Source organism: Acanthochromis polyacanthus, chromosome 11 (genome assembly GCF_021347895.1).
Source record: "Acanthochromis polyacanthus isolate Apoly-LR-REF ecotype Palm Island chromosome 11, KAUST_Apoly_ChrSc, whole genome shotgun sequence".
Taxonomy (NCBI): Eukaryota; Metazoa; Chordata; class Actinopteri; family Pomacentridae; genus Acanthochromis; species Acanthochromis polyacanthus.
Genome location: NC_067123.1, coordinates 16,110,121 through 16,134,935, shown reverse-complemented (window position 1 = coordinate 16,134,935; position 24,815 = coordinate 16,110,121). Strand labels below are relative to the sequence as shown.

The 24,815-nt window shown below is 40.4% G+C and overlaps 3 protein-coding genes across 4 annotated transcripts in view; all 3 read right to left on the bottom strand.

The window, feature by feature from the left end:
• Positions 1-51: 51 nt before the first annotated feature.
• Positions 52-19,962, bottom strand: polr1h (RNA polymerase I subunit H). 2 transcript variants are annotated; one of them, XM_051955454.1, is made up of 5 exons: positions 19,367-19,962; positions 5,026-5,145; positions 656-759; positions 462-571; positions 52-387 (listed from the first exon to the last, which is right to left on the bottom strand). In XM_051955454.1, the coding sequence occupies exons 2-5, from the start codon at positions 5,141-5,143 to the stop codon at positions 363-365; spliced, it is 357 nt and encodes a 118-aa protein (XP_051811414.1). In that variant the 5' UTR covers positions 5,144-5,145; positions 19,367-19,962; the 3' UTR covers positions 52-362. The 2 variants fall into 2 exon arrangements, with proteins under 2 accessions (XP_051811414.1, XP_051811413.1); XM_051955453.1 differs by lacking the exon at positions 19,367-19,962 and adding an exon at positions 5,493-5,628.
• On the bottom strand, positions 11,446-15,093 carry mgat1b (alpha-1,3-mannosyl-glycoprotein 2-beta-N-acetylglucosaminyltransferase b). Its single transcript, XM_022220259.2, is given in 10 exon segments — positions 11,446-12,103; positions 12,105-12,167; positions 12,169-12,306; positions 12,308-12,388; positions 12,390-12,470; positions 13,570-14,125; positions 14,127-14,158; positions 14,160-14,339; positions 14,341-14,393; positions 14,396-15,093. Coding segments are annotated over 10 exon segments (1,566 nt in total). The 5' UTR covers positions 14,439-15,093; the 3' UTR covers positions 11,446-11,764.
• A 4,439-nt stretch (positions 19,963-24,401) lies between the features above and the next one.
• The window catches only part of vars2 (valyl-tRNA synthetase 2, mitochondrial), a 32,015-nt gene continuing 31,601 nt past the window's right edge, over positions 24,402-24,815 (bottom strand). Inside the window, 1 exon segment of the mRNA XM_051955595.1 lies at positions 24,402-24,552. Within this exon segment, the coding sequence (XP_051811555.1) occupies positions 24,475-24,552 (78 nt within the window). The 3' untranslated portion in view covers positions 24,402-24,474.

The window sequence follows — 24,815 nt, the reverse complement described above, 5'->3', positions numbered from 1 at the left end:
CAACACGTCATGTGACTCTTCTTTCGGACAAAAGAAATGATTAAGTGCAGCTGCTTCATAGGTTATTTAATGGAGAACTATGAGGAATCTAAAAATGTGTGATGGTAAAAATGCCACGAAGGCTGAAAGGCACAACCAAATGCTCTGGAAGTTAAGATTCTTTGGTCCAACTGTATTATGGTGATAACTGAGGAATAGTCAGAGTCTCTGCCTTGTACATCCTCACAGCAAAAGGTGAAGGGTCCTGAAGCGGTTTGCTGCTTTGGAACTCATATTTACAACCAATGTTTTGAGAAAATAACTGTGGCAGATGTGTCCATAGACGCAAAGAAAGGAAATGAGAAAATGTGTTGCCTTTCTTCTCAGGAGTCCTCCTTCTCTTGATACCTAAAACATCAAAATCAAAACAGTTAGCAAGTGCCCACAATGCATCACAAAAATACAGAATTCTCTTTGATTACCTGCAGTGTATGCAGGTGAAAAAGACGGTCTGGCCTTCATCTGCAGATCTCATCTGCCTGGTGTGGTAAATCATCCCCTCTTTATTGCAGCGAGAACAGCGTCTATCAATCTAGAGGAAACACATGAGCTTATTCATAGTGTACAGCTGTTAGCGTCAGACACAGCAGTCAGCAATCAGAAAGACTGCTCTTACCACAGGCCCCTTCAGTTCCGAGTCCTCCTCATCCTCTGGAGCCACTGATGACTGCTCCAAAGGGTTAAAGACAACCGTCGAGCAGATCTTCTGGTTTGAGAACTCTGGAAAATAAATAGTCGATAAGGGGGAAATCCCTGGCATTCTGAGAAGTTATCAAAGAACAAGAATGCATGCTGTCATCTGTTCATAGTGAGCTACCATATTAAGTCATTTCACTAATCAAAATCTAAAATTGTCAAACAGCATGAACAGCTAAACAGAGAGAATTCTTTTTGGATTCAGTAGTAGCAGAAAATGCTGCAACAAGATAATAATATGTGCATAATGGCAGTGGGTCCTTGAGTATCTATGATTTGACTGCTCTTTATCTCCTAATTATTGACAAATTGACCTTGTTAGCAAAGGTTTGGACCTCCATTCAGGGTTTCTGAATGGAGCTATGAGCACATTCACATAAAATAGGCACTTTTTCCCCTCACATATGCATACCACTCAAGTGCAATAACTGTTTCAAACTCATCCTCATGTAAATAGCCTTCTTAAAAAAATCTGTGTATATATTGTTCTCTGCATTTTTGCACTGTGTTTCTAATTTATTCTGTACTACCTTATACCATTTTTTCTCTTGGAGCTGCTGTAACGCTGAACTTTCCCACTGTGGGATCAATAAAGTTTATCTTATCGGTGCCAGATGACCATTTGCAAACATAGGCAGGACGAGAGCCACATTTTCTTCACAAGAAGAACAAACGATAATCCTATACCAATATGACAAATTTAAATATACAGTACAGGTTGAAAGTAACACGGCTGATGCAGTCAAAGCAGGAAAGAAAGCTATTTTAAAAAAAACTTTCAAAATTCTTACTGTCAGCACACACACACACCTACAAAACAAACAAACAAAAAAGCAAGCAAGGCCGAAATTCCCTCCACTGATAATTTATATTCGCCCATCTACGCTAATCAGAGAAAGAAAAAGGTTTGGACAAACTCTACAAACTCCTTGCCCTCTCAGACATCCTTTCACTGCCCATGCTCCACAGGATCTTTCAGGAATGGTGATGCCATTTTCCAGAAGAACTGACTGGTCACTAGGCAGTGTTTTCATGTGCACTGGTCTGTTAATTCAAACATAACTACTCCAAAGCAGGTTAAGTTTGCAGCATAAGTTACCCCATGCTAATGTACCCTGAAAGGAAGTGAACCACTGAAAACCCAGGATCTGAAGCTACTTTGCTGACCTTAAATCTTGCTTTGGAGCACAGTGCTTCTGGTTAAGCCATGTGTTTGTGTTCTCTTGGACCCCACCTCATTTTTATCCATCCATCTCAAAGACAAAGGAAAATGATCATCGATTTCCGCAGATCCAAACCCCCTCTTTAGCCAGTCAACACTTGTGGCGTGGACATCGAGATGGTGACATCATATAAATATTTAGGTGTCCACACTTGATAATAAGTTGGACCTGGTCTAACAAACGTAGACTTCAATCTACAAAAAGGGCCAGAGCCGACTTTATTGCCTCAGAAGACTTTGATCACTAGACATCTGCAGTAAGATGCTGCAGATGTTTTATCAGTCTGTGGTAGCAAAGTGTCCTGTTTTATGCTGCAGTCTGCTGGGGAGGCAGCATAAAACAGAAGGATGCAAGGCGTCTGAACAAACTGATTAAAAAAAGCTGGCTCTGTGGTTGGAATCAACAATGAACACATTGGAGGATGAGGTGGAGAGACGGGCACTGAGCAAGATGGAGGCCATTCTTACAACATGGTCATCCACTTCACCATCTGCCTCACTGGGCTAACGTTATATGCAGTCAAAAACCTTTCTAACCCGGAATATTAGCATAACCCGGGTTGTGTACGGCCATGTAAACACCCGCAAAACCCAGAATATGCTCATATTCCGGTTTTTAAAAACCCGAATAAGACCCCTGGATTACTCCTTTTCTAACCCAAATATCTCGTCATATAAACGCGCATCGGAATAGAGTTCGGGAATGTGACGTCACGTCGCAAAGCATATTGGGATTTGTGGTTGGTTTACTGGCGGCTTCCTTAAAACCTGCACAGTTTTACATGTTTTTAGCGCGCAAACTTTCTGGCCATCAGCAACAATGGGGCACACATGTTGTGTGGTGGGTTGTGACAGTAAGTTTCACCACTGGTCTGGGAGAAAATTGTCCAACGGACTAAAATATTTCAGTTTTCCCACATGGAAAAGACATCAGGGGAGCGCAATTTCGGAAATGACAAAAAGACGCCGAATGACTTGGATTGCTGCCATTAAATGAAAGTCAATCTCTTTCGATAATATTCCCAAGACGATGTTCGTTTGTTCCAGGCATTTCCATAAGGGTGAGTTGCCTTTTTATTCTTATTTCTGCCTGTCAATCATGATATCCTTAGCCCACAATGACAGCTAAACATCTGCAAGTCCCTCTTGTTTGGTTGTGTAACACTGTCATACGAGTATCGCAATGTTGTCATGTCCGAGGCTCTGGAAGGCAAGAGTTATCACTGTTATAATTTATAATTTAATATAAGAATATGTTCTCATGCAGATCGTCTTTGGCTCCTAGCTGGTTCAAAAAATGTTGTAGCCTTTGCTAGGTTTGTAGTTGTCATTTTGCTCACTTCCTACATTACAGTTGGAGGAGGCTACATACTAATGGTGAATAGTTGGTGAGCTTCTAACGATTTATAACTTTTAAACTGTTGAGCTGTGTAGGCACATGTTCCACAAACAAGATAGGCGAAAATATCTGGGAAAGTGATGTTAGGCAGAAGGTCATAGTCAGTGGACCAGCTTCGGTGCTCGTATGGATCTATCCCATCAATTAATCCAATTTTTTCCATATATCTTTGTTTCGCTTCGTTGTTCAGTTTTTCCCTGTAAATAATAGGGCATTTGCCTCTGTTTCGGTCCATTTTTTTAACGTAAACAATCACCACCACCAGACGACGCTATTCAGCTGTTTACTATTCCAGGCCACAAACAATGGCGGGTGCATCCCATAATCCACTGCGGTATGACGTCCGTTCCCGCACTCTATATCCCCATAGAAAGAAACATTAGTTTGCGTTTTGCGCATGTTTCATCCAAAAGGAATCTTGGTCTTTTGAGTACGGCAACTACTTGTATGCCGAGTGTGGCGCGTGACCCACCGGAAATACACAAGGAGAGGTAAACAGCATAGACTGTATATAAAGATGGACGTCGCATCTGGCTCCAAAATTGAAGCCTACCCGGAAGTGTCAAAAACTTGCAATATCACGCTGTCCGCTAGGGTTGGCTCCAAAAAGCTTTTGCTCCATAGACCCCAATTCATTTTTGGAAAAAATAAAATTTGATAGACTGATTTTCTACAGCTCAGGACTTTTTTCCCGTTAGTTTTCATGGTCAAAATGAGAGACCAGGTGGTCGATCTTAAAATAAATCAATACTGAATTTTAAATAAATCGTTAAAGTTGGCGGAGCCAGGGGGCATGGCTATGCTTGATTGACAGTCCCATTGACTGGTCCTGCCCAGAGTTGTTCTCTGGTCCAGCCTGTTTGATGACGCTTTTTATGTCACCGGCTCCAAAAAATCCAAAATGGCGACCAGGAAGTAGCAAAATCCGGGCTTCATTTTCTCCGCGTTGAAACCAACGGGTGACATCACGGTTAGTTTATGCCTGGTAAACAGACATGGCGAAACCCACACGCGGCACCACAGCATCACACAGCGTCAGCACAGTGTCACACAACAGGAGTAACTCTGTTTAGGCATGTAAACGGGTTATTCCAAATGTTTCAGAAACTGGAATATTGACTTTAACCCAAATATTGATGGCATATAAACGTAGTCAATGAGCAACATAACATCAGTGGACGGCTCCTATCCCTGCGCTGCAGGACAGAAAGATTTAGAAAATCTTTCATACCATCAGCAGTCAGGCTATTCAATTCAAAATTAAACAGATAAGAACCCTGACAACTGAATTTCCCTTCGGGGATGAATAAAGTGATTCTATTCTATTCTATTCTATTCTATTCTATCCCTTACATCACACCTCTTCACATCCATTTATCCCTTTTCCCTCCTTTCTTTCTCTCTTCTTTCCAGGCACCATCTGGGATCCCTAACTGGATCAGGAAAAATCATTACCTTAGACAGAAACTGAGTTCTCTGCTCTCAGCCGCACATGACAAGTTCCACTAGAAAATCAGCATGTTCCCTCATCAAAATTATGGACCCTTAGTGTGCTGTGGGGTTTTGTGCTCTAATGTACACACTATGTGCTATGTGTACATGACTGGAATTAAATGTAGTAAAGTGTGTCTCTGAGCTCCTCACAGTGACACTCATGTGCTGTGAGTACCTGCAACAGGAATACAGAATGAGCAGCGAGGGCACTTGACTGTGTCTGGTATCCCTGGAAGAGGAAGAACGTTTCCACATTCTGGGCAAAAGTTGGGATCACCACCAAAAAAAGACATTCCTGTGTGAAGAAAAGTGTCAGTCTTAGTCTTGGTTTTCACAGATTTGTCTACTATTGAGAGAAATGCATCAATTACACAGCAGAGATTTGTTACATTTACGGGGTTTGCATAACAAAGTCGTATTCTAGGAATTACCCACTAAACCAAATTAAAATGTCGGCATGAGATTGCGCATCTACACGGATTTAAAATTTGATATGTCGTTAACGTGCAATGGTGAAATTGAGTGAGTGCCTCGCTTTAGCACGTGAGAATAACTGGACCATCTGTACGCTCTATTTGACGTTATATTCAACCTCAGCTACGTTTTCAGACAGCATTTTTTGTACAAAATTTAGTTATTTACCTGCTGAATGTGTAAGCAACGCTGCTATCCGCACATATGCTTCTATCTCGAGTGAAAGGTTCAATCGCTTGTCTCTAGATTATTTTAAGTTTGGCATCTGCACGGCCAGACACTGCGGGGTCCTACAACTGTTCGCTGTCACGTGTAGAGACGTCACTGCGACACAAGGAGTGCGATTAAAAAAAACAAACAAACCATTTATACTTCTATTATTTAAAGAAGCCTTAAACAAGCAGGAACTACCTCCATCTCTTAAGCAAGGTGTTATAACCCTCATACCCAAACCTAATAAAAACAAATTATACATTGACAACTGGAGACCCATAACTTTATTAAACAATGATTGTAAAATATTTTCTCTCATACTTGCAAAAAGATTAAAGAGTGGACTTGAAGACATAATAGATGAGGAACAATCTGGATTTATGCCTGGTAGGAATATTCATAATAATATTAGACTTATATTGGACATGATTGACTATAATTTCCTTATACCAAATGAGAGCCTTATACTATTTATAGACTATTACAAAGCTTTTGATACTGTGGAACACCAATTTTTGTTTAAAGTAATAGAATTTTTAGGTTTCGGTCCCAATTTCTTAAAAGCTGTCCAAACTTTGTACAATGGTTGCAACAGTTCAGTAAAACTTGAACATGGTACAACACAAAGATTCCAACTCCACCGTGGTTTGAAACAGGGCTGTCCCTGTTCTCCCTTTCTATTCCTTTTAGTAACACAAATGTTAGCTTCATATGTCAAACAAGATCATTTTAGAGGTATTTCAACTTTAGGTACTGAATTTAAAATTTGTCAATTAGCCGATGATACATCTTTGTTTTTAAGGGATGAAAAGGAAGTCTCTAAAGCTTTACAATGTGTTAACCATTTTTCTTGTGTCTCTGGCCTAAAAATGAATCTCAAAAAATCTGTTCTCTTTCCACTCAAAGAATGTTCTCTTGCTCATATAGATGGAATTGAAGTCAAGGAAAATGTAACCTATTTAGGAATCACCATTTGTAAAGATGAAAAGCAACGCACAAAACTTAACTTTGATCCAGTAATAAGCAATATTCAAAAAAGATTCAATTTATGGTTGTCTCGAGACTTATCCTTACAAGGTAGAGTACTCTTATCTAAAGCTGAAGGCATATCTAGATCTGTATATGCCTCACTTTCCTTGGATATGCCCTCAGATATTTCAAAGTCACTAAATTCACACATGTATAACTTCATTTGGCGAAACAAGCCGCATTATCTCAAAAAGAACATTTTAACTAATAATAAAAGTAAAGGTGGTTTGGGTGTAGTTGATTATGAATCCTTAAACCTCAGCTTTAAAGTCAACTGGATTATTAAATTAATTAAAAACAAAAAAAGTATATGGAATATTTTCCCTGAATTCATATTCAAGAAGATTGGAGGCATTGAATTTCTTCTTCAGTGTAATTATTCTGTAGATAAACTTCCTGTCAAACTGGCAAACTTTCATAAACAGGCATTATTGGCATGGTCTCTAGCATTTAAACATAATTTCTCACCCCACGGATATTATATCTGGAATAATCAAGATATTCAGTTTAAGCATAAATCTCTATTTATTCAAAGGTGGTTTGATTGCAATATATTTCTTGTAACACAACTGACCAATGAATATGGATTATTGTTGTCTTACAATGAATTTCTCAAAAAATATGGACTACCTGTCACACCAAAGGAGTATGCGGTGGTGTTTGATGCCATCCCTCAAGGTGCTCTACAGCTTCTCAAGAACAGCCCCAGAAACATGGCACCTCAAGACACTGACTGGAGAAAAAATATTTTTTTGGAAGACTTGGACATTCTCAACAAAAAATGTAGCAACAAAGACATACGTAATATATTTGTTGGAAACACCACTCCTCCTGCTCAGCATGTCTGGATCCTTGTACAGCGATGTCGACTGGAAGAAAGCATGGGGTGTCACAGATGCATACTGCCTTACCAACAAGATCAAGGAGGTGTCTTTCAAGATTCTTCACAGAATATACCCTGCAAAGCATGTACTGGAACGATTTAAGTGAATATTGATATCTTTTGATTTCTATATTATGTGTTTGTAAATTTTTGGATTGATGTTCAGAATTACCTATCCCGATCAATTGGACAAATCATTATTATAAATGCCAAAGATGTGTGCATTTACTATGATCAAAAAATGGAAAAAGATGTAAAATTTGTAATTCAGCTTTACATTTTATTAGGAAAATATCACATCCACAAAATGAAATGGGCTAATAAAAACCAAACTTTAATGAATTTATTGTAGACGTCAACTTATACATTTCTACTATAAATTTAACTAAAAACAAAAAAGCTGAAAGATCCATTAACAACCTTAAAAATTTTAAACTTAAACCTGGCTCCTCCTAATTGTTTTGTTTCTTTGAGTGTCATTTAATTGTTCACTTTATCTCCCCTCTTAGGTGATGTAAAGTAGTATATCCCTGGCATTTTTCCTCTTTATTGTATCTTTCTGTAAAATTGCAAATAAAAAAAAAAAAAAAAAAAAAACAAAAAAAAAAAACAAACAACTATCGTAGTTTAGCATTTTATCGGCAATGGGATGAAACACATATATTCTATAGCAGTAATATTCTATTAAACCTTGCTGTTTGTTTTTTTCTAAATATTAATCCCTCTGAGGCTGTTGCTACTTTGATATTCAGTGGTGTGAAAATAACATTTTCGGAATATTCCTTCAAAATAAATGCTCAGAGCTTTATAATATTTCTGATATTATAAATGCAAAATACAGAAGTCAGGGACATGCAGCAGGTTAATTTAATATTTTTAATATATAAGAAAAGTCATTAATCGAGGTGTGTCCAAACATTTGAGTGGTAGTGTAGCTACTCCAGCATACAAATAACTTGTCTGGCAAAATAATTTCCCAGTGTCATCTTCGTCAGCCTAGGCTGCACAGTGAGTAGTGGTTAGCACGTTAGCCTTGCAGCAAGAAGATCTTTGGTTCGAGTCCCGGCCTGAGCACGGGATCTTTCTGCATGCGTTGGTTTTCTCTGGGCACTCTCCTCCCACAGTCCAAAAAATATGCTGAGGTTAATTGATCACTCTAAATTGTCCGTAGGTGTGAATGTTAGGAGTGCGACAGATTGGCGACCTGTCCAGGGTGTCCCCTGCCTTGCCCGCGTCAGCTGGGATAGGCTCCAGTATCCCCTACGACCCTAGTGAGGATAAAGCGGTGTATAGAGAATGGATGCATTTCGTCAACCTTATCTGGTATAAATAATGATCTGGCTGCACCGCACCATCATTCTGCTACACATTGTGGCTTGTTGGTATGACTTTAAACCAATCACAGTCTGCAGTTGAGTTAAGTGAAGAATGCAGCTTTGGTGTTTGCTCAAAATAGTTATGGTAAGAATTGTTCTGGTGGATACATATGCTTGCAGGGAGAGACCACTACTGTAATTAAATTAGATATGCAAGAGAATGAGGTGGTGCTCACAATCAACAGGCTTCTCTAATGTCAATTAAAAGAAGTTGCGCTTTAGGGAGTGATGCCCTCAGAAAGAGGAACTAAAATGGCTTATCCATCTATTCTGGCTTTTTGTCCAAGCAAACACAGTTGTAGGTCACTGAAAACAGAACTTTTGGAGACTGAAGGACTAATCAGTAGTGTTTCACTGAATTGAAGCCTTTTCTTTTCCCCTCAAACTACAGCCCGCATTACATATGGAGGAGTGGTTGTAACTTGTCTCCATCATATGAAATTGCTGTGCCACTGGATAGCTCCAAGCAAGGACACCTCATTTCCTTGAAATGCTTTTTGACACAACTTCTCCTATGAGAAAAATTTATTCGTGTTGAGCAATTCAAAGTCAACTATAAGTGATCAAATTCAGTTTCTAGTGACCAGAAATATATGCCTATGTTCTCCCTCCTCACATCTTTAGAGGGATTAAGATGTGAAGAAAGGAGCTGAGGAAAGGAACTTAGCCACAGGGGACTTGGGCGAGGCTCAGTCAAGAGACAAGAAGCATTTATGGCCTACAATATTTCTGAGCACAGCCTGGTGCTCATGAACCAAAATCTCATCTCTCTTTCAGTTAGATGTACTGCATAATTTTTTCTTCTTTCAGGCTTAGCGTTTCATTTTTTTTTTTAAACATTTTGGGACTTTTTTGACTAGTCACAGAGGACAATGACAGGAAATGTAGGGAGAGATGGTGTGGGGAGGAAACTGAAGTTGGGACAACTAGCAACATGGATCAAATCTTGCTACCTCGACTTCAACATGCCACGGACCCAGAAAGGTTGTGTGAGGTTTGTAATCTGTACAATTTTTCCCAGCATTTAGAATGACATTTTCTCCAAGGAAGCAGGGATCTATTGTTTCACTGTGGACAAACATGAAAATAAGCTAAGATACTGTTCACTACTGTGTATTGGATCAATGAAGAGACTCCTTTAGCATGTGGACAAATATCAAAATAGTTTATTTTATTTATAATGTAATAAAGTATAAACACATCAGGCAGTGGTTTTAACACATCACCATACAGAATGGGGAATCAGTTGATCTTGTAGATAACCTCCCAAAGCTAATTAAGTACAGTGATAATCATTCTTCTAGCCACTCCTCAGCATTCTTGTTGCAGGAACATAAAGTATCAATCATTGGTTTTCAACAAACCTAAGCTGACCAAACCACAGTTTGGATGTCATGTAGTCAGAACGTTTCCAGTACCAGGGCTTCCGAGTACTAAAACATAATTTTAAAAAGCTTGCCTATTATAATTTTATCATTCATTCTTCACAACCTCCTTCATCAGACGCTTTCTTTAGACCCCAAGTTTGCTCATTCCAGAGACGGGTGTGGTGGAAAGCAGATTCTGCGACCCCACAGAAAAGCATTTCTCTTCAACCATCACATTTGAGTTAAAAGTGGGCACTTAAAACATTAGCCAGTCTGACAGTGGAACTGAGGAAGCTTTTGGAAACAGGCATGCCATTGACCACAACCCACTCCACACACTGGTTGTGGGTGCATTATTGTTTCCATTTACCATTACTTAATATCAAAATAACCCCTAGCCTGTTCCTCCATCACCTGCTCTGCCAGTCATTATGTGCAACTCTGGAGAATTTTTTTAACGAAGTTTCTGGAAACTTCACCTTCATTGTTTCATCTTATTTCTAGCAACAAAAAACCAAGTTTCTCAGAAAAGTCTGCTGTGGAAATGGTTTTCCCCTGATGTTCTATAAACGTAGCCCTGATTCAAGACCATCTTACCATACATGGTCCGTTGTTTCCCCTCCTAGAACTCTGACATCTCAGTCACTGTTTATACTGACTCAAGCAGATCAAAACATTTCTTAGTCAGACCAAATCCGGCTATTTGGCACCTGCCTGGTATCATCTGTCCCCGCATCAGAGGTTTCTTGTGACCTGGTAAGTTATTTTCAATATTTTACTTTAAGAAATATTCTGAGGTGCTCAGAGACTCAAACGTCAGATTCCAAACAACAGCAAAGCAAGACAGTGATATGTAATCCATCAATCCTGGATCAGAGCTACTGCAATTTGGAAAGTTACTGTTGCTGCTTTTTCTGCACTTCCTTTTCACTGTATTGTTGCCAACCAAGCTTAGATTCTCAGTGTTACCCAACAGGACAACAACTTAAATTTTGCTCAAAACTGAACATGGCTCCTGTTCACCACCTCAAAGCCTGTTAGTAGCTGCTTCTGATTGTATTTTGAGAGTAACTGTATCTGAAGAGTTGGATCAATAGCTTCTTCCAAAAACTGCAACATGTAACAAAAAAAACCTAAAGATTTTACATTGGAACAATGTTTTCTTCCAAGTTCTACAGTTTGTCACTGTGCTTTGTGTTTCACCTCCAGTGCACTGTCACCGGACACTGCTGACAAGTCAATATATTGGGCTAGTTAATTCATAGGAATAAAAAATGCATCAAACAAAATGGGCCCAGAAAGCAAGGCACGTTGCCAATAGCAGTTTTGATTCAGTGTTTAAAGGTGGAATTTACTTAGCTAAAAAGTTTTAATGCTGCGAAATCTATGTGGCCAATCCTTGCTGATCATGAAAAAGCACCAAACAGGTCTTCCAGCTCCACTGTTGTGCAGCCCTGCATGTGCTGTTTTAACTCCTTCATGGTCCACTGTCTGAAATAATCTTTGGTCTGAAAGGGTGTTCCTCTGAAGTAAGGCTCCCTTCCTCTCTTCAACACAGGCTGGATCAGTGTTTCAGCTCCAGCTGATGTCATACTGTGTCCAGCCCTGTGGTGGAGCCAAAAACACCCTTCGACCCCGGTACAGGAAGCTGACTATGCCCCGGTAACCTGTACGAGGAACTCCAGATTTTAAGTCATCCATTACCCCTAGATTTCGAGCAAATACTTTTAAACTGTCCCTGCTGGAGTACTGCACCCTGTATGGTCCAGGTCCTTTTAAAGTACCACCTTGCTGCAGTTCCTCAATCTTCACCAACGGGGCACTATAAACCTCTTTGATATACTTTTCTTCATATTTCTCTTTTAGCAAATAAGATAAATCCTGTTTGGTAAAAGGCACAAATTCAGTGTTTTAGCTTAATATAGCGAAGGTACTGGTCAAAAAATTGACCTAAACTGACACCTTTCCGGCCAAAAGGTGATAGTCCCGAGAATTTCAGGTCGGATGCAGGAGCGGTCTTTACGCTGCTCTGGTTGACGCATCCAATCATCCCAGAAGGCCGAGGGCCATTTGGGTTCCAGTTCGGCCCACATCTCTTTCAGCAGCATCCAGCCCCAGACCAGGGAAGAAGTCTGTTCTGTAGAGGAGGTCAGCTTTGGATGGATCCACCAAGGCATCTCTTCCATTATCATTCCAGGGCAGAAACACACCACAGAGTGGGGTCAGAGAGCAAAATTGGGTGCAGTGCTCGGAAATATTCAAAAAAGTCTGGGGCCACCTATATGAGAGGAGAGAGATTCACAATGGTAAGATGCACTGCTGCTTCAGGGTCCCTGTCCAAAAAATCAAAAGAAACGATCAAAGGTCAGTTCAACAGCAATCAAACAACAGCTTCAACTGACTGATACAATTTTGAAACCTTCATTTTGTTGTCTCTGCTTCCCATTTAACCAAGAGGCTGTTAAAATATAATAAACTGTATTATGATGCACAGTCTTAAGTTGTTTTCTTTAGCCACTATTCAACTGGCCTGGCAGATCATATGCAGGGTTCTCAACCAGGATTTTTTTTTACAGCGTAACGGCAGGTCGGACGGCCCGACACTATGTCATGCGCAATAGCCTTCATTAAATCTCGCGAGCGGCCGGCCCAGATGTCAGCCAATGAGTGTCATGCAGATGCTCCAAATGCTCGTGATTTAGGTCACTATTCACCATACATGGCATCACGGAAACAACCGAGACACGCTAATTGTAACCCCGAGATTGGAAGCGACTCTTAAATTTAGACGGGAACGGGTCAATCGACAGGAAAGTATGGCTGAGGTGGGGAGACCTAAATTAACCTAGATAGGCACCCAGTGGATAAAAACAAATGCACATGGCGTTATCTGTCAAAATAACTCTCTTCACAGCACCAACTTCCCCAATAAAGAAGTTTTCTCACATAAATATGGAAATATTACGCAAGCAAATGTGCTCAAAACACAATACCACAACTTGAAAGGCAGCGTAGCGGGCCTAATCACAGCGTAATCTTTTAAATGCGCTGGCGAGAACCCTGATATGACTGTTTGCATTTCCTGGCCAATCACGTTAGGGTTCTAGACAATTAACCTGGTGAGCACAATGTTATCATTACCGATTAAAATGATGTGTGTTTGAGTGTGTGGGTGTGTGTGTATATATATATATATATATATATATATATATACACACACACACACACACACACTTACAGAGGAGGTATCCTCCATCTGTGTGTACTATTCAACAGGCAAAATGTCACAAAAAGACAAGCCATAATGGATGATGAAGCCTACTATAGTAGACACAAAGTAATGTTATGAGAAAATACAGATGTCTGACAGCACTTACCTCTAGATCATCCTCCACTATGACCACAGTAGACAGGGACAATGTATTAAATACTTGGTTGAGTGCCCATCGGTAATGCCGAGCAATTTTGTAGTAGCCTTGGAATTTCCTGTGCTCTGGCCGGACCCTGATGTCTGACAGATCCGGTTGGCTTATGTGGGTCACTTGATCTCCATATGAGCCAATAACACGAGCCGTCTCAGCATGGCCACAGTCTTGGCTAACGATGATTGGATACAATTCTGGAGAAGGGCGGTACTGTATCAGTCTGTCAAGGCTCCGTTTAACTGTGACTCTGTCACAAGCAATAACGAGAATGGGAATGATGACTTCTGAGCTAGAAACAACAGTCGTCACTTCATTGTTCTCAATGATCTCTTGCTTTACTTCGGTGGCCTCATGTTGTTCTAACTTCAGTCCTTGAGCTACTGTATGAACAGGCTTCTGTGTATGTTTAACTTCAGTTTGGTCACTGATATCCACACTGTTTTTGACAGGAAATGGAGTTTGGGGTGGCTGGTGGACAGTCTCTTCTTTGACTTCTTTTATATCACTGTTCTCTTTTCCCGATATCTTTCTGCCGAGCCCACCACTGCCCTATGACTTTCAATCTGCTTCAGTAGCTTCTTCTGGGTCTCAAGCTGAACTTCGACCTCCTCTGCCAGCCGGATAACCTCCCCAGCAAGGTTGACCCGGCCTACTTTCCCTCTGCCCACGCCCCACTCCTCCTTTCCTCCTGGTTCTGCTCCACCCCCTTCTCCAAGGTGGCCGAATGGGAGGGCGACCCCAAAGGTAAAGTAGAAGCAAAGCATTCCAGGCGACAACAGAAAAGCACCACATAGTATAAGAGAACCTTTCTTGCGAACCATGGCCCAATGACACTAGGAAAGGGAGGGGTTGGTAGGGAACAAGAGATGGAACCAAAGTGAGAATCCCACAGATCGAGGTGGCTATCTCAGATGGACAGTCACATTGCAGTTATTTCATCCTGTTTCTTTGTCAGAATGGTGTCTGGAGGAGGACTGTCCAAATTAAAATAATTGTGCATGATCTTACTGTGGAATACATGCATTCAATGAATTCCACAGAGGTGGGCCAATGAGCTGAGAAGGACCTCACAAGTTGGAGAAGGGACTGCAGAAGAAAGCAGACTATAGGGGAAGGTAGGGTCACTTTTGGATGAGGAATTGACTTCTTAGATGTTATCCTTCAGCATCATCCTGAAAACAGAGCAGGGAGGACAATAATCAGAAGAATGAATGCAGCTCATTTGTTTCAACCAGAGATTAGAAAACAGGGTTGAATAATTTGATTATTCTTCTGATCAGTACCACAATTTAAATGGTTATCTTTTCCTCTCAGTCAAAGCATAGACCTGTACATAAAATCTGTTCACAAGATGTTTTGTACACAACATAATCACACATTTATCTGTTTGTTCATGGCTACAGTTTACATAAATGAATACAGTTTCTTGTTGGTTGAGCCCCCCCCAAGGTTTTGAATCAATCAGTAATAGAGACGTCAACTCAAGCAACTTTGTCTCACATTTACTGAGAGGTTTACATTGGAGGAATTCATATTACTCCCTAATACTCACATATAATCACTAAATTACTGTAACATGCTGATCCATGCTCTTGTAGCTTACCTTTTTTCAGCAACAATGTTACAAAATATTAAAAATGAAGACCATTCATAATTGTTATCTACTGAACATTTATGTGTAAAATAATTTAATTTAAATAATTTAAACGTGTTCACATTATCCGCATACTATTTATGTACATATATTTATTCAATATGTGTCAGATGAGAGGTCTGACTATTTACAGAAGAAACTGATAATGGAAGGGGGTGTTTACACTGTTTTAATGTGATTTTTCTGTTCCTTCTAATAAAACACACTTGAAGCAGACCCATGTTGGCTGTTCTACCTTGTTTTAGCAGTCTACACTTGATATGTAGTCCCATTTAAAGCACAAAAAAATTCTGATTTGCTAATCTTGAAAGGGTTTAGATCTAGATTAGGGTGGTCCAGTCCAATGTAACTTTGAAAAACTGTCACAAAAGTAACATGGATTACCTAATCCTGGAAGCAAACATTGGATTTCCAAATCCATGTCTCGTGAGCCACATGAAACCTTTTGAACTGGTCTCTGGTTATCTCACCCTACATTCTGATTACATAAACAGGCTTTGCAGTATCAGTTCTGTCTGATAAAGTTATGATAAAGTCATCACTTTAGCAGACAGACACACCCAGCGGTGGGTTGCACTCTTCAGTGGAAAGACTGATATGAGGTGTTCGGAGGAGCTGACAGGATGTACTGCTCATCTTCATATCCTGTTTAATCTGAGCAACTGATGTGAACTAAGATATCAGATACTCCAGAGTTTCTTCCTGCTACACATTTAAATGCTTTATTCATTGTCACTAATTATAAGGACTCTTTTAAGAGGGTAATCATGGTTTTTTATTTTGAATGTTACAAGTTACATGTGAGTTCAGACTGCCGTGGTGAACATGATTCCCTGAACCAACAGTGGGAGATTACTGCTATCTTTTTGAGCTTACCATGTACTTTAATAGAAAATGGGACTTAAGGTGATCTGTGGCTCTTCACCAAGATCTGACGATTCTAAAATACTTTTCCATTGTCAGAAGTAGTGATGTAACAGTACACGTACACAAAATTTACGATTTGGTATGAACTGTGGTCTTGAAGTCACAGGTTTGGTATGTTTTTGGTATAGCAAAGAAAATAAAAGAAATGCTTCGCTTAAAAAAAAAAAAAAAATCCAAAAATGTAATTATTCAAGAGTTGCTATGGGTGGAGCCCTCGTATTCTTCAAAGTTTGGGTCCTTTGAAGGACGTGAAGGTTGCATCTGAGAGTTTGTTAAATGAGATGGTCTAATCTATTGACTTCTTGCTTCGTCACATCCCGTAGCACCACACCTGCTGTCTGACAACCCGGACTGCAGAAGTTTCATCCTGAGGGTAGGGATAAGACGATGTTGCAACTTAGCCACATTTTTTGGCTGAACTAAATCTCGAAATTGTGAGTGTTGTTTATAATATTTTTTATATACTTGAACTTGCGGTGCTTACACTGTACAGTTGTACTGGATTAAACTGTCTGGAGAACAAGAAGTCTTCTTGGGATATGTTTGGCTGAAAAGGATTAACTTGATGCTTCCTTCACAGCCCAGGAAAAGAACACATTTGCGAGCCACATTTGAAGGAGTCTTAATGAAATGGGACAGCTTTCTTTGCTTTGCTGTGACGAATTCGGGCTCCAAATGATGCAGCCTTTGAACTGATACATGGCTACGGTGTCTCTGTTTTTGTTGGCATTCATTTGAAAAAATTTATTGGAACTGTCACCATTAATCAAAAGCGACCAGGGGCTTAGTATTTATGCTAGCATGTTAAGACTAATGGACAACAACTAGTGCATTGTCAAAACATTCTAGATCGATAATCTAGCCAGTCTAAAAGACAGCTAACCCCATGACACTGAAAGCTCTGACTTTAGGCTCAGCATAGCTCGCAACTTTTGTAGTACAGCCTTCAGGTACCTCCTGTGCATGCTGAATGGACTGGGTACTGTAGAGATACTAGCACTGTACTATACATACACAAACATTCAAAGCTGTATATTGCATTCATTACAGTTCACTATAACTGCAGTTCACTTTAAATCAGAGCCACCTTAAAGACCACACTCAGAAAAGGACAAACGTTTCTGGTAATGTGGCTGAAGGGACTCACTAAAAAAGCCCTACATTTACTGTCAATGCCCAATATTTAACTGCACAGTCAAAGTCCACTTTCCCATAAATACACAGGGCTAGAAATGTTGAAATACTAACACAGCACTCTTCAGTCCCAGTGTTAAGTGTCAACATTGTGTGGCAGTGAAGGTTTTCTTTGTTGTTGCAAAGTGACAGAGTGAAAAAAGAAGTAAACAAGTTGAGGATGAAGGTCACACCGACAGCTCCACAGGAGCTTGTCAGCTTTAGAAACACCTAAACCAATTAGTGCTGGTAAATATAGGTCTCCAATAATCTTGTAAGGATGGAGGTTTGACAGCAAGTCCAAAGGCTCTCATCAGAGACTGATATCACTGTGCTTCACTGGTATGACAGGACCATCGTAACTGTCCAAGCTATTAATGCTGATCTCCATATTACCATCACCTCATTCCTCATTCCATTCTCACCTTTATTCGTACCATGTGACTTTTTACAGTTCACAGTTCTCAGTAATGTTATAGTTCAGTTTGACCGTCTTGTCTTTGAAAACTATATCAAATTTGATTACTGGATTGACTGTATAGATTGTAAAACATCAGAAAATTACTAAAATGTCAATCAGAGGTTGGCAAATCCCAACCTGCTTCTTCAGTTGTTACTGTCCAAACAATTGTGCAAAACCCAAATATTCTCAGTTTACAATGATACAAAATTGTGAAAAACTGAACCCTTACATGAGGTGGAATGATTTTTTTTGCTTCATAATCACTTTAAGATTTAAGAGTCACAGAACTAAAATACTGTTCAAGAATCATCTGTTATTCTCCAATTAAAGTTAATAACTTTTCTTTCATTCTTTTTTCTTCATGCCACAAACTGAAGTTGCTAAAACTAAATTCTCCACTTTTACTTGTCAAAAGGACATTAATATATCATAATCACTATGCCATTATTACAATCATGTGGATTAAGTGAATTTCTCCTGTGAGGGATCAAAAGAGTTTATCCCATCTTATTACTAATTGATATGTCATAAAGTACAGAATGCTCAGCTGTTTAACATTTCCAACAAGCAGATGAGTGATCAAAGCAGCGTTAGTTGCTGGACTGTTGGAACAGACTGCAGTAACTCCACTGTATGTTTCTGAAAAGTTAATAAGTTCAGAAATTTTTCAAATGACCCATATGTCAAAGAAGGTCAATAAACTAAGACAAGTAATCAAAAGATACAGTCTTCATCTGAAAACACAAAACTATACACAGAACCTGCAACACTGAGCAACAACTGTTTTCAAAAGGAGAAAAAGAAAAGCACCATAAAGACACAGAACCAGACGACATTATACAGCAACAAGTCCGGAGAAGAGCAATCCATAGCTAACCATACCTGCAGGTGGAACAGCCTACATGCCTCCCTTGGTTTAAGGTAGTAAGTGAAGCTCTGCAGAGGAGAAATGACTGTGATCTGGAGAGAGGATGGAAGAAGGAAGGAACTGTTGCTCTTCTCACAAACTGTACCAGCTAAAGCTCTGCTCTTCTTCAATCCCCTCCTCTCTTAAAAAGAAAACGTGGAGCTGGTTGGTAGGAAGCCTGCGGCAGACATCCTCTGTACCTCCACCTAACGGCTCACATGATTACATGGACTGAGGACTTGCAGGCGACGCCTCTTAGTTTTAAAACAGTAAATACTGATGCTGCTTTCAGCTGATGGAGCAGCTGTTTATTAGGTTCGGTCAAACAGCTGTTACGCTTCACATACTTCTCTGAGGCTATTAAGCTAACCCAAAGTGTCTGCTAGCAATTTACACATAACACACAGTAATAAATGCAAAAAGGGCATGGCCAATGTTCTGTTACCCCTTCGATGATTTCTGAGAAGCAGGGTCATGCAGATTGTCTGTATGGCCAGCGAACCCCTTATGCTGACGTGCTTTTAGCTAGGTGGCTAACGCCAACGGTGGCAATTAAGGTTTGATTTATTCACACGATGTCCTGGCCGAAGACACACATGTGGCAGCAGAAGCCAGTCTAACTTACCTCTTCATGTCGCTGTGGATGAGGTTTGCATCTCTAAACGAAGTGACGCTCATCAAGCTGCAGCCCTGAGCGGCTAGCTGGCTGCTAACTCACGTTAGCTAGTCAATCCACCCTTGCATTTCCTTCGGTGTTCCATTCACAGCACATCTCTGTGTTGGTTCTCAGCGGTCCAGGAGTGGCTGCACACCAAGCCCTTCTTATCATTCATCTCCCGGCTCGGCTGTATTAGCCAGGCTAGTGTTCCGGACTGGAGAAGCTGCTCCTCTGCTACCGGTTCGTGTCTCCAGTGGGAATGCTGAAGGGCTTTCCTCCGAGCTGACCTGCTTCAGCTTCTCCTTCTCCAGCTGGGTCTATTACGGCCGACTGCCTCTCATGTATGGTGACGGCATTTTTCATTTACTACACTAAACCACACTTCCGTATTAATGGTTCGCGTAGAACCGAGTTGACCCGACCCGAGCCGAAGTCTTGTCCCTGGCAATTTCACTTTTTTTTTTCCCACTTTCCAGTATCGTATTTTTTTCTGGTCACTGCAGTGATTTCGGGCTGCACTTCCGCACAACTGGATGTGTGCTCAGCGACAGATCACATGAACAATGATCTAAACAGAAGCAGCTGACTTTGGTTCCCTACTACTGATTAAGCTCTAAATCACTGGATCCTACAGTTCCCATAATGCAACTCGATAGCATTTTTCCATGACAAAGCCAATTATATTATTACAGCAACATTATACCCCTACATTAGTACAACAGCCACTGCCATGTTAGAATAAACTTTTAATATACCGTAAGTACACTTTCCATATGCAATGACAACCCTGCACCTTGTTACACTATTGTGAAAGTAATTCAAAATCTCTGTATAGTTCAACTTGTGTTTGGTGTTTAGTGTTTTGTCTCATGTTATTTTGGGAAACCTTCAGGGAACGTTTCTCAAATGTCACATCGTTTGCTGACCAGTTTGTCTGTAACTCAGCTGAGCAGACTTGTCCTGAATACAATAGGAACATGCATACATAGTCAAATACACAGCTAACACTGTTATTACAGGTCTGCCAGATATTCACCTCCTGGGTTCACACAGCTTTACAGATGTTATTTTAACAATCCCCAAATCTCTTACCAGAAATTCTGTTTTTGCTAAATACTCAGAGGATTAAACCAACCCCCTGTTCATACAATGGAGTAAAACAATATAATATATGCAGTAAATGATGTGTAATCTGAATGTTTTCAACTCTGGTAAGCTCCAAGTGGCACAATTCACCTCAACCCTATTGTAACAATTGCGTGCCATCAGAGTCAGTCAGGTCGCTCATCTTGTTACACAAATTGTACATCCTCAATTTCTTTCCTCAGCCTTGCTTCTCAGTGCCTTCCACCAGAGATGCAAGCCGATGAAACGAGGAAGAGACACAAGGATGGAGCAGTTGACAAGCAATTAATAAAATAGGCTTATCTCATTTCACTAATGTCAGCCTCCTTCTCTGCTCTTTCCTTTCTCCTCTGCCATTACCTTGACATCAATCAGTGTACAGTCCCTGACAAAAGTCTTGTCGCATAAGGATATAGTAACCTTAAATGGCATATAACTTTATTTCTAATCAATCGGTTCTCACAAAAATGGTTCATTTTAATGTCAAGGGCTTTCACATTAATAACTGGGTGCAAATTGAACCCGTCATAAAGTGTCCTGATGTTCATGTCTTGGTAAAGCCCATGACATCTGTTTTTGCAAGGACAAAAGTCTTGTCATGTCTTTAAATGATTCAACCAATCACAGATTAGAAGTTCACCTGTGAAAAATACTGTAACTATAACATTCCCAGGTGTGTATAAAAAGAAACCCAAGACACAAGACCTTCATATGAAGCCCAACCTGACCCCGACAGCATGCCAAAGACCCAACCACAGCCCAAAGTGCTGATCATCAAGACCCTGAAGACCAAGTCTGCTGCTGAGGTGGCAGACAGCTTTAATGTATCCAAATGTCAAGTAGAGAGGATAAGAAAAAGATCTGAAGAAACTGGTGACGTTTATGACAAGCCCAGGTCAGGCAGACACCTGTTAGAGAAGAGCATTTGTTGCTTCAACAGTCTAGGACCAGCCCTTTTTCAACTGCAACAGAGTTACAAGTGAACTGGTCGCCAGAAGTCCCTGTATCTACAAGAACAGTTTGTCAAATTCTCTCACGCGGTGTTCTCCATGGTCAAATTAGTGAATAGAAACCAGCATTAAACAGAAGACAACAAAAAATCGTGTTGCATTTGTCAAGGTCCACAGCTTGCAGGAAGGATGGACAATGAAAAGTGGCAGAAGGTTGATTTTTCTGATGAATCATCATCCATTGAACTGCATCCCAATCAACGCAAACCCTGCAGAAGCCGCACTGACCCAAGATTCACCAAGAAAACAGTCAAGTTTGGTGAAAGAAAAATCATGGTTTGGGGTTACATCCAGTATGAGGTGTACGAGAGCTCTGCAGGCCTGGAGATTGGGCAGGGTCTGGATCTGGTGATCCCGTTCACACCTTGATCGATCTGGCTCTGTGGCATGGAGCATTGTCCTGCTGGAGAAAAACAATCCTCAGAGTCGGGAACATTGTCAGAGCCGAACGAAGCAAGTTTTCTTCCAGGATAATTTGTACGTGGCTTGATTCACACATCTTTCGCAAAGACACATTTTCCCAGGGCTGTATATACACTCACTGGCCACTTTATTAGGTACACCTGTTCAATTCCTTCACACAAATAGCTAATCAGCCAATCACATGGCTGCAACTCAGTGCATTTAGGCATCTAGATGTGGTCAAGACAACTTGCTGAAGTTCAAACCGAGCATCAGAATAGGGAAGAAAGGGGATTTAAGTTATGTTGACAGCCAAGGAAATATTAATGGATCTATGCAGGAGAGCACTCAACTGGGATGACATCGTACCTGAAGCAATGGCTGAGAAGTAAATGAGTTTGCTGCAGGAACTGTGGTATTTGGAGGACTTTAAAATCATGAGGTGTCTGAATCAATAAGACTTTAGAGAAACAACCAGGGCACAGCTGCACCATTTCTATGACACCAGTGAAGAGGGCAGCAGAGTAATAACTTATACGCTGTCACACAAAGCACACTCCTAAGTGCACAGCGCCTTAGTCGCAGGAAAGTCTAGGGTGGCTCCAGTTCAGTCTGTAACAATCCCTTGTACGGAGCTCATCGTAGCCACCATGGCAAATCGCATGGATGTCTTGTGGAGGAGGGAGTTAGACATGGATCTTAGGAATTTTGTATTTTGAACTGAAGTATATGAGGAATGAACCCACCAAATTCAGGGTCTTTGTTGCCGAATGAATCTCAGAAATCCTCAAGTTTTCACAGTTCTCCCAATAATGGAGGCATGTAGACACTGTAAATAATCCAGCTGATGTGGCCTCCAGAGGTTTGAAAGTGAATGCAATTCTCAAAAATGTAAATTCTGTGTCAGGTCCCCAGTTCCTCATTCAAAATGAGAGTGCACGGTCTGTTAATCCTCAGTATGTATATCAACTTCCATCAGATGACCCGAGGTCAAGGAAACTGTGGCGGTGAATGCTGTGCAGGCTGCAGAGGAGGCTGATGCTATGACTCGCATGATCAATTATTATTCATGTTGGACTAGTTTGAGAAAAGCTGTTGCCGAAATCTAGAGACTACAGAAGTGGCTTATGGCTAGCTGTCAGAAGATGAAGCAATTAAAAACAGATCTGGTGCAGTCTGGCTTGGATGTTGTGGGAAATTGTGTGTTTTATAATTCGCTAAGAGTGCATATTAAAGAGTTGTATTGGTTCTGAGGAATAGGAAGGTCAAGAGCATCATTACCACGGTGTGACTGTAATGAAACAAAGAAGAAAAGTCCAGCTTTATTTTACTTATTACTCATGTGTTTGAATGCAAGGATGATCAAGACATAAGGTGATTGATAATCAAAGTACAGACAGTTTTTGATAATTAGAGACAGTTTTTGACGTAAGCCGTAATCAGTAAAGAACATGAGCTTGTTGTGTGTGCAGTCTCTAATCTTGCTTTGCAGGGGTGAAGTCATTTCTATGTGAGCGATAATGACAAAACATCTGCTGTGAAAGAGGAGAATGGACCAACGCAGCACTGGAGGGGGCGGCCAGCAACGTGACCTGGATAGCTACACACGCTGTTAGAGTATAAGAAGACTGGGCCAGGTACAGTTAGCGGTCTGATTCCATCCGAACTGACCGAACATTTGTTGTTGGTTAGGGACAGAGGATTCAGGCCCAGAGCGCTGTATCGCACATTCAATTTTGCTGTAATGAATACTTTTGATTTTAAGAAGAAGTCTCCTGACTACTCCATCAAAAGAACTGGGCGGAAATAGCCTTACACATATTCTGTTGGCTTGTTTAATGGTAGAATAGGCTGATTTCCAACAACGTGGAGCAAAGATGTACAGTGGAGAGGGATGAAGACACTTTCAAATCTGCAAAGTGTCTTCATCTATTTCTGAGTCTTTCTCCCGACATGGTTAGTAAATTCCAGGTGTATGTTGTGCCTCTTCCATGTCTCTGAGCCAGAAAAGACTTGATGGAGGACACACCTGTGCATAACTGTATTTGTATTCACAGGAAATTCCACCTAATATGACTCTTCCCTTTAGAAAAATTATGACATCATCAAAACAAGCTTCTTAAAATTTTGGTGAAGTTTATGAAAGTACACATTTACATAAAAAAAAAAACAATGACCACTATTAAGATTAACAGGAACTCTTAAAACTCTTAAAACAGGACAGGAAAATACTTTAGCAGTGACTGATGCTACTGAATAACCTGTTGAAAGCATCCATAAAATTGACAAAATATTTTTGGTTTCTGTCCCTGGATGGCTGTATTTTGTCATGACTCCTTCTGCAGCTGACCTGGTAAATATGCAGGGCAATGTCAGTTTCACAGTGAGATACTGCAACAATCTATTGATATTTTGCAATGTTTCGACGTCCAGCAGGGTAGAGATCTTTAAATCAGACAGCATACTAATAAATATGGTGCGTTTATTAGTTGTCATGTCCAGCACTCCACACAGTTACTGTAATGCATGATAATGTAGTTACTCTTCTCTTTGCATCTCTTGCAGCACCTTCAGCTGATCCTCAATGGTCTGCAGTTTCTGCTGTAAAGCTGACATCTGATAACACAAGGCAGAGATAAAAACATGATATTACCAATATGACTGAATGTAGTAAAATACATTTGTATAATCGTGAACAAAAGCTTACATACACTTGTAAAGACAATGCATATTATGGCAGTCTTGAGTTGCCACTGACTACTCTGGATTTTGGATGATAGAATCATTAAAACCTATGTATCTTTTTAAAAAAAACAATCATGCATCTTGATTCTTTCATAGATTTATGTAATACAAGAGATAGAACATCATCACAACAC